The following is a 13,171-nucleotide window of genomic DNA, read 5'->3' on the forward strand; positions in this document are numbered from 1 at the left end:
TATTCTATTGTGGCCTCTAATACCCCTCCTACATTTAAAATGTGGAATGACCAGATTGTTGACCAGTTTGTTGACTAACGAGGCTATATACAGGGTGTACCGGTACAGAGTCAATGTGTGGGGGTACAGGTTAGTCGATGTAATTTGTACATGTAGGTAGGGGTAAAGTAACTACAATGTGGGGACAAAACATTGTCCCATTGGAATAAATATCTGATGACTTTTGAAATATGTTGATACCCTCTCTGTAAATTGTGAATTATCCTATTCTGCAGGTGTGAGCATGCAGGACCAGAGGGTTCACAATGCAGTGCCTTACAGAGTCGGACTAGTAACCGAAAGATCGAATCCCTGAGCTAACAAGGTAAAAATCTGTCGTACTGCCCCTGAACAAGGCAGTTAACCCACTGTTCCTAGGCCATCATTGAAAATAAGATTTTGTTCTTAACTGACTTGCCCAGTTAAATAAAGGTAAAATAAAATACAAAAATATGGATGCTTGTATGTGCTCCAGAAATGTGCTCCTGGTTTAAAATCGTTTACTCATGGAACATTGGATTGTAGGCCCTATACTGAGGCACTCAGACCTAATCCTGGAGTGCCATGGTCCAAGGTTTCATTGGTGCTGTTTTATTAGGCAATTAAAGATGGATACAGGAAGAATTCACTAGTGGACAGAGGTTACCCAGAGAGCATTCTGGTTCTCCAGGTCCAATGGGTTTAGCTGTAAGACTAATGGAATTGACAGAAGGTCACCCTCCACTGACTACATTTTAGAAAGATTAAAAGACAGTGAAGCTTATCTGGTCCTGGTGCCTGTCTCCTATAGTAAATATACATCATCAAGACGTCTCCTGTACAGTGCCTTGCGAAAGTATTCGGCCCCCTTGAACTTTGCGACCTTTTGCCACATTTCAGGCTTCAAACATAAAGATATAAAACTGTATTTTTTTGTGAAGAATCAACAACAAGTGGGACACAATCATGAAGTGGAACGACATTTATTGGATATTTCAAACTTTTTTAACAAATCAAAAACTGAAAAATAGGGCGTGCAAAATTATTCAGCCCCTTTACTTTCAGTGCAGCAAACTCTCTCCAGAAGTTCAGTGAGGATCTCTGAATGATCCAATGTTGACCTAAATGACTAATGATGATAAATACAATCCACCTGTGTGTAATCAAGTCTCCGTATAAATGCACCTGCACTGTGATAGTCTCAGAGGTCCGTTAAAAGCGCAGAGAGCATCATGAAGAACAAGGAACACACCAGGCAGGTCCGAGATACTGTTGTGAAGCTTTAAACATCCCAAGGAGCACTGTGCAAGCGATAATATTGAAATGGAAGGAGTATCAGACCACTGCAACTGTATCTACTTCCTCCGGCTCCCAACTTACTCTATTGTGACACCATGATCAGATATACAATATGTACAGTAATGTTATCCAGGTGAAAACAAATGGATGTGGAGAAAGAGAACTATCAGCACACTGTTTCTGTACTGTTTTCATTTGCAACACAAAAGGGACCTGGTCAGGTATTTCGTCAGACTCGGCACCTTTTGAAATTTGTTGGATGGATGTGACAAAGAAAAGAGTGACAGACAGTGAAAAAACAGTGGATATGGAAGGAAAGTAAAGGAAATTGACCAACCTTTCCTGTCAGTGCCGTAGCACATTGCTGGAGGGTTGATGCTCTTAGGGGTTTCATGGTTGGTGGTTTCCTTGGTGACCACTGAACCTCTGAGCTTACATTTGGTAGCGTCCAGAGATTTCAGCTTCTTGGCGTGTTTTGTTCCTTTGTAGTGGGCTAAGGCTTGGCTCTGTGAGAATAACAAATAGCAGGCTCGATTTAAACCTGGCCAAACTGTGACCAAAAACGAACTCAAATCAGTGGCTCATGAAATATACAAACACAGTGAGCAGGTATTACAAAGCTTTGCCTTTTATAGTGCTGAGTAGACAAAAACTTTAAAGGGGTTCAGCATCAAAAGAACATTAATGACATTAACAAGGACAATGCGCTGCAGAGTTTGTCCCAGTTTAATTTACAATGTTATCCATGCTCCTTTGCCTGTTATGTGATTTTTTGCCTCACATGTCAGTATAGTATCAGGGGCCATGTGATGGTGAATCTGTGATAGTCTGATGTTTCATTAATGTAGCTGTTTGAGTTTAGAGTCCAGACACGATTCTTCCAAGATTCACCTTCACAACGGATTTACCCAGACGCATGGACTGGGCCACATGCTAAAACTTTCAGTCGTCCTTGTTTACCTCCATCTACTTTCTGGCTGACTTTGCCCGTGACAAGAATTCTTACTTGCTGTTTGCAATTTTTAGGAGAAAATTTCTCCATGCCATTACAGCAAATCAACAAAATGGAAATTTCCAGAATAAAAACCTTTTCTCTACACTCAACCTAAATTGATTTAGTCTGTGGAGGACATAGACAATTATTGGCATTGGAAAATGCATTAAATACTAAATCCTCTAATGCAAGGAACCAAAATAAAAGCCAAGCATGGCACTAGCTAGGTTTCCATCCAATTGGCAACAGATTTTAATGCAAATATTCTGAAGTCAGAAGAAATTATGCGTTACATAACTAATTTCTGGCCTTGGCACGTGCCTTCTAACCAACATCTCGCAGATACAGTGCGGGTAGATACCTACATGATAAGAGCAAGATCATTTAGATTTTTCCGAATGGCAGCCAAGCCTCGATAATCATGTCATCAGAATTAGACCCTAGATATTTATTGGAAAGGAGTATCAAGCTCATCAACTTGCACTTTCACCACCCTGTGAAGTTCATAACTTATTTCATCTGTAGCCTAATACACAGCCTGCTAAACGAGTCGTAGTGGAAGGGCCACACAATATCATCGCGTGTCTTCAAATTTACTTCGATATGATGATTGTCATTCTATCAATATTTGCGCATAAAGGCATTTCCACCTCCATTTCCTGCATCATTCATTTTACAGAGACAAAAAGATCCCACCTTGTCTAGCGTATTTTGTTTGGTTGAAATTTGGAAAGTTTTCTGACAAATTTGCTGGTTCCATCAGGCCTGTCACGCCATTTCTTATCCGACATATTCTTTACACCCATAAAAAGGTTGGATGGAAACCTGGTTAATGTCTATGTTATCTTTCCTCCAATATATTGCTTCCTTATGTCATGCTCCAGTTATCCAAGCCATCAGTGGATCTTTGCCAGAAGACAAGTGATATGGATGAGTGTTTAGTGTAATCAAGACCATAATTCATCTTTCATTAGAGCAATGATGTGGAAGAATTGCCTTAACGATACTTGAGATTTGACACAGACCAGATTAAGGTGGGGAAGGAGGCAATCCGTTTTTGGATGGTCTATAAGTGAGAAAGACATCTTATCAAATAAGACTGTCAATTAGCCATTTAGTCAGTCAATCATCGCACAAAAAGATTTAAGTGGATTCCCACGTGTGATATTTCATGTTCTGTGCATTCTTTAAGTCATTCTTAAAATATACTCTAAACATATAGATCAGCCAAACCGGTGACATTTTTTGGTTGGGTTATAGTCACTATACAGTATATGGGTGGCTGTATGGAAATATATTGCTGGCGGTGTAATTAGGTCAATAAAACCACATGTCTGTTACTTGAACTCTGCGAAGCATTTATTTGGGCTGCAATTTCTGAGGCTGGTAACTCTATTGAACGTATCCTCTGCAGCAGAGGTAACTCTGGGTCTTCCTTTCCTGTGGCGGTCCTCATGAGAGCCAGTTTCATCATAGCGCTTGATGGTTTTTGCGACTGCACTACACTTTCATCTTTAACTTCAGGATTGACTAACGTTCATGTCTTAAAGTAATGATGGACTGTGGTTTCTCTTTGCTTATGGTAGCTGTTCTTACCATAATATGGACTTTATCTTTTACCAAATAGGGCTATCTTCCGTATACCACCCCTACCTTGTAACAATAGCTCCAAAACAACCCAGGAAGCCAAATACCATGATGACTCCAATGACCAAGTGCAGTTTTAGAGCTGGGACTGCTTCATCTGCAATACTGCTTCCATCCATATTCACTTTGGTAGATGGAGACACCCATAAGGATGCATCCATCGATCCAGGGCAGCAAGTTGAAGAAGAGAAGCAGATACTTCAGGCCCTTTTTATAGACTGACATTGTCTGTCAACAGCCAAGCAAGAGATGGTAAGAATCAGTGTGAAGTTCTCCACAGTGTGAGACTGGTTTGGTGGTAGTGAGTGTGTTTGTGGCTTGTGTTTTACCGGTCACCAATCAGAACATCAGTAGTTCTCTCCTCAGGTTGAAATGTGAGGAGACATCCTCCTCTAAAGAATGACTCAAGGTAAAAAATAGTTATACTGTTTCAGCAAGATATTTGAGAGCGGTGTCAGCTTATTGAGGCATTTTTTACTTAGAGCAGAGGAAAACTGGGTGGGAATATCCCAATTATATGGTACAATGGAAAGACCGCTTTAATTCAATCATATTGTATGTATTTTAGTTTTTTCACCACTCAAAAGTTCAGGTATTCCGTTCTTCACCAAAGTAAGCTAAGCTACACACACCATCCACCACCCAAACAACCTCCAAGTCCACCAGGTTTCTCCATCCAATTTAAACTCCTATATAGTCAATCTGCAAAGATGATAAAGTACTTTTGATGCCCAAGTGACATCAAACTGAAATGTATTCTCCCTATCTCGGCACCACGGAGATTTGATAGGTAAACACCATCTTTATCTGTTTGCTCAGGAGTTGTGATTGATGGCTGGGATGGATGATGATTATCCTGAGCTAGACCTCAATGCTGAAGAAATAATAACCGTCGCATTGAGTAATCACTAGCACATTGGGGCCCTGAATAGATAGCTAGCTTCCTTAGAGGAGGAAGTATGACGATGCCATTTTGTAATGCTACTGAATTAACTACCCTTGGCTCAAAAATGTGTTTTCAATTGTAGGAAAATGCGTATTGATGGTAAGAATAAGGAAATTGTACATTCAGCTTCCAAGCATTTTAGTAATGAGGGTTATATCAGAACTACTTTGTTTATTATTAAACAACTGCTGTAATGTATTGCAAGATAACAGTTGCTTACTCCAACTTTAAAGCCGTTACAAGAAAGTTGCCCTAGATTACAGAGATGGCATGTTGTGCTGGATATATTATTCAGGACACATCCTCATTTGAGACGAGTGACATCATGTGCTATTTCACAACTGACTTAAGGATGCAATGTGTCCTCTTTTATAACAAATTACATATACTTTTCAAGATTCATGAGCCCATTATGTCTTATGTTTCAAGCAAGACTTTGCTTGAAGTATGACCTCATCAACATCTTCTGCAATCCTGTAAATATGGGTCGAACATGTAGGAGTGGACCGTCGTGCTTTGTTATTCAGGTCAGTACTACTCAACACAACACAGGATTCATCGAGGGCATTTGGTACCCCGTGTGATCTCCAGAAGCTCCCTCACCTGTGAGTTGAATCTCAGTTGGCACACGCTGCACGAGACATGTCTTCTCTTCGTCAAGGGAGGAACTCCAAACGTGTGATGCATAACAGCCTTCTGAACTGGGTCCATCTGGGGGGGGGGGGGGGGGGGGGGGGGGGGGGGGAGTATAGAATCTAAGTGAGATACAGTGTTAGAGCAGACCACTAAATCAACCACCTTACATCCCTTGGTGTGGTGGAAAGAGAAAATGATTTGCTTTAGAGCAGGGTTCCCTAACTTGCGGCAGGTGATTTATTTGTATTATTATTTATTTTTCTATTGCTGGACACAAAAGACTGTAAAAACACCAGCAAATCAGCTACAAGTGATTTTAATTTTGGAAATCTGTTCCATAGTAGAGAGATATATGTGATCGTATGTTTGAAATGATTCTGTTTTAGTCAAATATTATATATGTTTGGGCTTCTTGCGGTCAATTTGCAGTCTACAAATTATTTGTAATTATGTTCCGGCCCCCTGACCATCCGCTCAAGAAAAGATTGGCCCGCGGCTGAATATAGTTGATGAGCCCTGCTTTAGAGCTTCTTCGGGGGTTAGACGTTTAATATTAGCTACAGCAGCTGTCTTCCAACTCAGACACAGACATATTGCACATTAATCTTAGTCAGTAGACACAATAAAATGTAATTGTTCACTCTCTCTTTGGTCTTTCATTGTTCAAATCAAGTTCAATAGTCATCAGCCAACAATGCATGATCAATTCAAATAACGTCATGCTGTACCCCAAAACAAAAAGTCTTTCGATCAAATTCTGCAAGTTTAGGGCAGGAAGAAGGTGTAAAAGATACTTCTGTTGAAGCATTTACTTCCTTTATCATATGTTGCTGCACCCTCTTTCTCTCTGTTTGATATTGTTTGCACCTCAATCTGTCTAATGACCGAGCTTAAAGGAGTGAACAGTCATCTAACAGAGAAAAGTTCCATTGTTAGAGCTGGATTAGGGGAGCTACCTGCTGTTGGCTTTCTATACCAAATACATAAAACACTTCATACATGTTTTTATTTTTATGTGCATTAGATCAGTAAACTCTAATTAATTGGGTAAAATTGGATTGAAACCTTGAATTTTGAATTAAAATGACAGTAATCAGGCGGGGTAGCAATGGCTTTGAATATGTCCGTGTAAAAAAAAGAGGTTAGATATACACTACCGTTCACGAGTTTGGGGTCACATAGAAATGTCCTTGTTTTTGAAAGAAAAGCATTTTTTTTGTCCATTAAAATAACATCAAATTTATCAAAAATACAGTGTAGACATTGTTAATGTTGGCTAATTGATCATTAGAAAACCCTTTTGCAATTATGTTAGCACAGCTGAAAACTGTTGTTCTGATTAAAGAAGCAATAAAACTGGCCTTCTTTAGACTAGTTGAGTATCTGGAGCATCAGCATTTGTGGGTTCGATTACAGGCTCAAAATGGCCAGAAACAAAGAACTTTCTTCTGAAACTCGTCAATCGAGAAATTGCCAAGAAACTAAAGATCTCGTACAATGCTGTGTACTACTCCCTTCACGGAACAGAGCAAAATGGCTCTAACCAGAATAGAAAAAGGAGTGGGAGGCCCCGGTGCACAACTGAGCAAGAGCACAAGTACATTAGAGTGTCTAGTTTGAGAAACAGACGCCTCACAAATCCTCAACTGGCAGCTTCATTAAATAGTACCTGCAAAACACCAGTCTCAATGTCAACAGTGAAGAGGCGATGCTGGCCTTCTATGCAGAGTTGCAAAGAAAAAGCCATATCACAGACTGGCCAATAAATAGAAAAGATTAAGATGGGCAAAAGAACACAGACACTGGACAGAGGAACTAAATTTGGATTAGCTAACAGAATGTGCCATTGGAACACAGGAGTGATGATTGCTGATAATGGGCCTCTGTACGCCAATGTTGATATCATTTCCAGCTACAATAGTCATTTACAACATTAACAATGTCTACATTGTATTTCTGATCAATTTGATGCTATTTTAAATGGACAAAAACAAGCACATTTCTCAGTGACCTCAAACTTTTGAACAGTAGTGTATATAGACGGGTTAGATGACAATGTCACAAAACGATGCACGAGCATCCACAGCAGAAGTCTGTGTGTTGTTTTGATTCCGGACCGTCAAATCGCTATAGCAACAATGACAAGAAGCTGCCATGTGGGGAATCATAGGTGGATCGTTTCAGCTTGTTGCATCTTGTTATTGATAACTTGGTTTTGAGGTGTTTTTGACTCTTGCCACGTCTATGCTAATGTGACAAACATTTTCTAGCTAGCTAACCAACTACAGTAACAATGTATTTGAGAGACAATAAGTGCTCATTGTGCTAATGTATTTATGTTTCCAATAAAGATTTGGAGAGGAAATATCGTTGACATGTCAACAATCCTTTGATTTTAAGCCAACCCTGCCTGTTGTGCTCCACAGTTACGCACGCATCGGTTTATTGCTAAATAACCCACCTGTCCATAGATCTAGATCTATAGGGCTATAACTAAACTGTTAAAAGGGAACATTCTACAAGAACATAACTGGATTAACACAATCATAAAATGTCGACACAAGTTCGTGAGTAGTGCTATACTGTGGGCGAATTGACGAAACGTGTGTTACGCAACATTCTTCCATTGTAAATCTCACCCAAGTTTTGGAGAGAAGATGACATGAATCTGGCACAGGTCCCTGGCAGGGAGAGCTTCAGTACCGATACATTAGCTACAGCCTGCTGGGAAATAGGCTAATATGGAGGGCTGGAAACGTATCGAGTGTGAGAAACATCTGTGCCACGGAAAAAAGGATGACCTTCGACTTAAAACACGCACTGGGCTCGAGTGTCAGAAATACCATCACAATCAGTGTCAAATTAATGTTGGGACAGGGCTTTTTAGACTTAGAATAATAAACACACAATACACCAAAGTTACTAGGGAAGCACTTCACACAAGTAACCTTGGTGTGTTTCGGTGTATATTCAGTGTGTGTTCTACATAGCCTCATCACATAAAGTTCACAGAACTCTCTTCTAGATCTACTGTATAAAATCTGTCCATTACACAATCCTCCACCACTCAGCTGCGGTCTAAGGCCCCGTACACACTCCGGTTGTACAACTGATGTACAACGTATTTGACACAATGGTGATACAACCTGATAGAGCTTGTCTGCAAAACATTTTTTTGCGGTATCTCTACAGCACTTGTGTAATTATTTTGGAAAAACTCTGTTGTATCACAACCGTTTAAACAAATGTGTTGTAAATCAGTTCACACTTGAGTGTGAACAGGGCCTTAGCCAGCACAGCTGCATTCCAAGCGACACATTATTCCTCCACCATACTCTCCCATCAGCCACCCACTGCGCCACATACTCCACAGAGAACCTCCTGCTGGGAGCCGGCTTCAATTGAGATATCTCCCCATCCACACTCACATCTTTATGCTAAGTCACACGCCTGTTATCAAAGCCCACGTACATGTAGTTTTCCCTATTTTATTCTCTCTGTCCATGCGAGTGTCTCCTTTCATTCATGTGTCCTCTGTGATTCATGCTGATGTGCTGGGGAGATGTCAGGGGACCATCGCCCCTGACGATAGAGAAATAACCAGGCCGTTTAATGGATACTATCCGACAGCCGACAGCAGCCTGTCTGTCGGACAGCTCAGCACGTCGGCCGTGAGACCGGTTCACTCAGAGCAGGAGATAATGCAACAAGACTAGACAGTGATGAGACGCAGTGGCAGTGTGTGTGTGTGGGTGACGTTCCCTTCCTAACTGTGATAAACTGGACAAACAAAACACTGAGCACTATGTTTGTTAATTTATCAACATTATATTTTCTATATGCCCATATATCACTGAATAAAACATTAGGTCAAATGAATCCATAGATCAGCCTTTTTGCATATTGTCATAATTATTTTCAAAATAATAGTATTTTGTGTTCTTATACATTTAGTAAAATACTGTGGCCAGCAGCTCAAATGCTGCCCAATAACATACTTATGCTTTATGTGTCCTCGTAGTCTACTGTTTAGGATTCCACCACTGCAGTAATGTGACGGCAGCAGAGAGAGAGAGAGAATGAGAATGAGAGAGAGAGGGAGAATGACTGGTCAACAAACTGAGCCAGCCCCAACCGTGAGGTCTGAATGTTCCATTCACGGCCGCCAGGCACGCTTACCATTAACTAAAGTGGGATGAATGACCTGTCAAAAGTAATCCTCCGTCCTATGCGTTTCCCAATTACCTCGCTGCCTAGGCCAGTCAGTTAGTTATCATCAGCCATGCCGCTATAGATTGTTGCCACACCAAAACATTTGCAAGTCAAATGCGGGGGACGCTCATAACTTATAATGAGAAACAACAAGCTTCCCAGGTGTTAATAAAAACGCACACCCTTATCACATGAGAGGAAGTTGAGAGGGGAAGAGAGGAAGCAATGAGGTCTGGGGGGTGAAGAGAAGAGAGTCTGCTGTAAACTGAGCGCAGACTAGTGGATTTATCCCCTGAAGATGCTGAAAGACAGAGGTAGAGAAAGATCAATCCATTTTCCCCCACTGTCTTAGTACAACTGTTAAACTTTGAGTACTTTTTCGTAATCATGTACTGTGAGTAGTGAATATGTTTGGTGTGGTATGTATTTGTTTGCAACAGGAGGAGAGATAGGGAGAAGAGAGAGAGAGAGAGAGATGAGAAGGAATTTCCCCATAGTGTACTTGAGTGGGTCACGGGATAGGAACATTCACAGTGACCGTGAGTAGAATGAAACTCATAGAATCTTGATTCAATTTAATATTCTAATAGCAATATTATTCCGTTAGTGCAGATCAATTTGATCTTCTTCAAAGTGTTAACTTGGCTCAAAAAGCCCCAGGGAACAGTCTGTTTTCTTTCTATCGTTGCACTTGTTTATCTCTCCTCCTTAGGGTTGAAGCATCTCAAATTGAAAATGATTCAAGTGTGTTTCTTCATCATGTGTAGAGGAAAATAGGTCTAGTGGATCTCAGTGGAATTTGTGTGTGTGTGTCTATCATTACTATGCAAAGGGGCAGTGGCACTGTTGAGCTCTTCAATTGGGCTTCTTATTCAATATGCCACACAGAAGGCTGGGGTGGGGGTTCATTATGCATATTGCTCCTGTGCATATTACTGCTTTTTAAGGGGTTTTAAGAGGTTTTGGATTCTATAAAAGGATGTACGTTTTATGCTGTTGTTCCCCTTGATACAGGCACTTACTGTCAGTAACGCTAAATAAGAGTATTATATGATTCAAATGTAAGTAGAGAGCGAGAGAAAGAGAGAGAGAGAGAGAACCTGAATGGACTACTTTTGATGAACACAGAGCAAGCATAATGATAATTCTCTCTCTCTCTCTCTATTTCTCCAATCTCTCCTTATAACCCATCCTTTCTCCCGCCCTCTCTCTCTGCTCTTTTTCTCCGTTGCGCCTCTCGTTCCACGTATCTATACCTCGGCTTTCTGCTTCTTGTCTCAGATTGTATTTTCTCCAGAAGGAGCGGTACTTTAGCACTTTCCCATCGGTCTTCACCGCTGACCCCTCTCACCGCCATCAAGATCCATCAGGATGAAATATTCAACTAGGGTGTCTCCTCTGCTCCCCAGAGCCACCTGGCTGCCTCACACTGTCCCTCGACCTGCTCAGATGAAAATGTAACACCTTAACCCCTTAACCCCTGCCCTACCCACCCCTTGCCTCAGAACAAAGCACATCTGAGCTCCATCAAATTGTCTTTATCCATAGACCTGTCACGCATGACATGATATAAAAACCCTAACTAACACCTAAAAAAAGTAGCCTTGAACATTATGAAACAAAGCTTAAAAAGGGCATTTAACCCCCCCCCAACAAATCAACTTAATTGAATGCATCTACAGCAATACAATATCTTCCCAGGTCTTGAGCCAAACTCACCACAATAAAAAAGTGATTTCATCTTTCGCATATTCATCACAATTCATTGGTGTACCATAGATCAAGTTGATGTGGTTCGGTAATGTTTTGCTAATTTCCTTCATAACCCAATTTCTATTCTATCAATCTATCAAACCTCTCTGGCAAAACCCCGCTGGATCGAGGGGAGTTATTCTCTCGTGACATGGCTCAATGAAATCTAAGATGAAACAATTTATCTTCTCATAATATTCTCCATGAATATCAAACAAGGCCAATATTCACGATGAAAGAAATGTAATGAAAGAAAAACCTACATTGCTATTGAATCCCTCTTTTCCAAATCAATGCCTTGAAATAGAGAAATGCATGGCTTACCTGCAAACACAGAATATAATAATGGTGAACACTTTAATATCAATGAATTCAAGGGTTTTACACACATGCCTACACTGCTTGAACCAGGGCCAGCCCTTGGTATACTGTAAGCTACGTAGGTGGTCACCTAAGCAATGGTTTTCCAAACTTGGTCCTGGGGCCCCTCTGGATGCACGTTTTGGTTTTTGCCCTAGTAAGTTTGCTGACGACACAACAGTGGTAGGCCTGATCACCAACAACGAGGAAACGGCTTATAGGGAGGAGGTCAGAGAACTGGCCATGTGGTGCCAGGACAACAACCTCTCCCTCAATGTGAGCAAGACTAAGGAGCTGATCATGGATTACATTGACGGGGCTGTAGTGGAGCGTGTCGAGAGTTTCAAGTTCCTTGGTGTCCACATCACCAACGAACTATCATGGTCCAAACATATCAAGACAGTCATGAAGAGAGCACGACAAAACCTTTTCCTCCTCAGGAGACTGAAAAGATTTGGCATGGGTCCCCAGATCCTCAAAAGGTTCTACAGCTGCACCATCGAGAGCATCCTGACCAGTTGCATCACCGCCTGGTATGGCAACTGCTCGGCATCTGACCGTAAGGCGCTACAGAGGGTAGTGTGTAAGGCCCAGTACATCACTGGGGCCAAGCTTCCTGCCATCCAGTGTCAGAGGAAAGCCCATAAAATTGTCAGAGACTCCAGTCACCCAAGTTATAGACTGTTTTCTCTGCTACCACACGGCAACCGGTACCGGAGCGCCAAGTCTAGGACCAAAAGGCTCCTCAACAGCTTCTACCCCCAAGCCATAAGACTGCTGAACAATTCATAAAATCGCCACCGGACAATTTACATTGACAGACCCCCCCCCCCCAGCTACTCGCTGTTGTCTGTTACCTATGCATAATCACTTCGCCCCCACCTACATGTACAGATTACCTCAACTAGCCTGTACCCCCTGCACACTGACTCGGTACCGGTGCCCCATGTATATAGCCTTGTTATTCTTATTGTGTTTCTTTTTATTTTAGCCTACTTGGTCAATATTGTCTTAGTCTTGAACTGCACTGTTGGTTAAGGGCTTGTAAGTAAGCATTTCACGGTAAAGTCTACACTTGTTGTATTCGGCACATGTGACAAATAAAGTTTGACTTGACTAGTACTATACATCTAATTCAAATAATCCAAGCTTGATGATGAGTTGGTTATTTTAATCAGCTGTATAGAGCTAGGACAAAAACCTAAACGTGCACCCAGAGGGGGCCCCAGGACCGATTTTGGAAAACTCTTTCCTAGGCTCCGACCAACATTTTCTAAACGTTTTTTTGTGAACACCATTTCTACATT

General features: G+C 41.3%; 1 protein-coding gene across 2 annotated transcripts in view; it reads right to left on the bottom strand.

The window, feature by feature from the left end:
• The window catches only part of LOC109902014 (zinc finger protein 385D-like), a 47,136-nt gene that overhangs the window by 13,304 nt on the left and 20,661 nt on the right, over nt 1-13,171 (bottom strand). For both annotated transcript variants that reach the window (XM_031790208.1, XM_031790211.1), the window contains exons 3-4: nt 5,508-5,615; nt 1,655-1,823 (exon numbers count right to left, since the gene is read on the bottom strand). In XM_031790208.1, coding sequence (XP_031646068.1) covers nt 1,655-1,823; nt 5,508-5,615 — 277 coding nt within the window. The remainder of the gene's footprint in view (nt 1-1,654; nt 1,824-5,507; nt 5,616-13,171) is intronic.

This window comes from Oncorhynchus kisutch, linkage group LG2, assembly GCF_002021735.2.
Source record: "Oncorhynchus kisutch isolate 150728-3 linkage group LG2, Okis_V2, whole genome shotgun sequence".
In the NCBI taxonomy this organism is placed as follows: domain Eukaryota; kingdom Metazoa; phylum Chordata; class Actinopteri; order Salmoniformes; family Salmonidae; genus Oncorhynchus; species Oncorhynchus kisutch.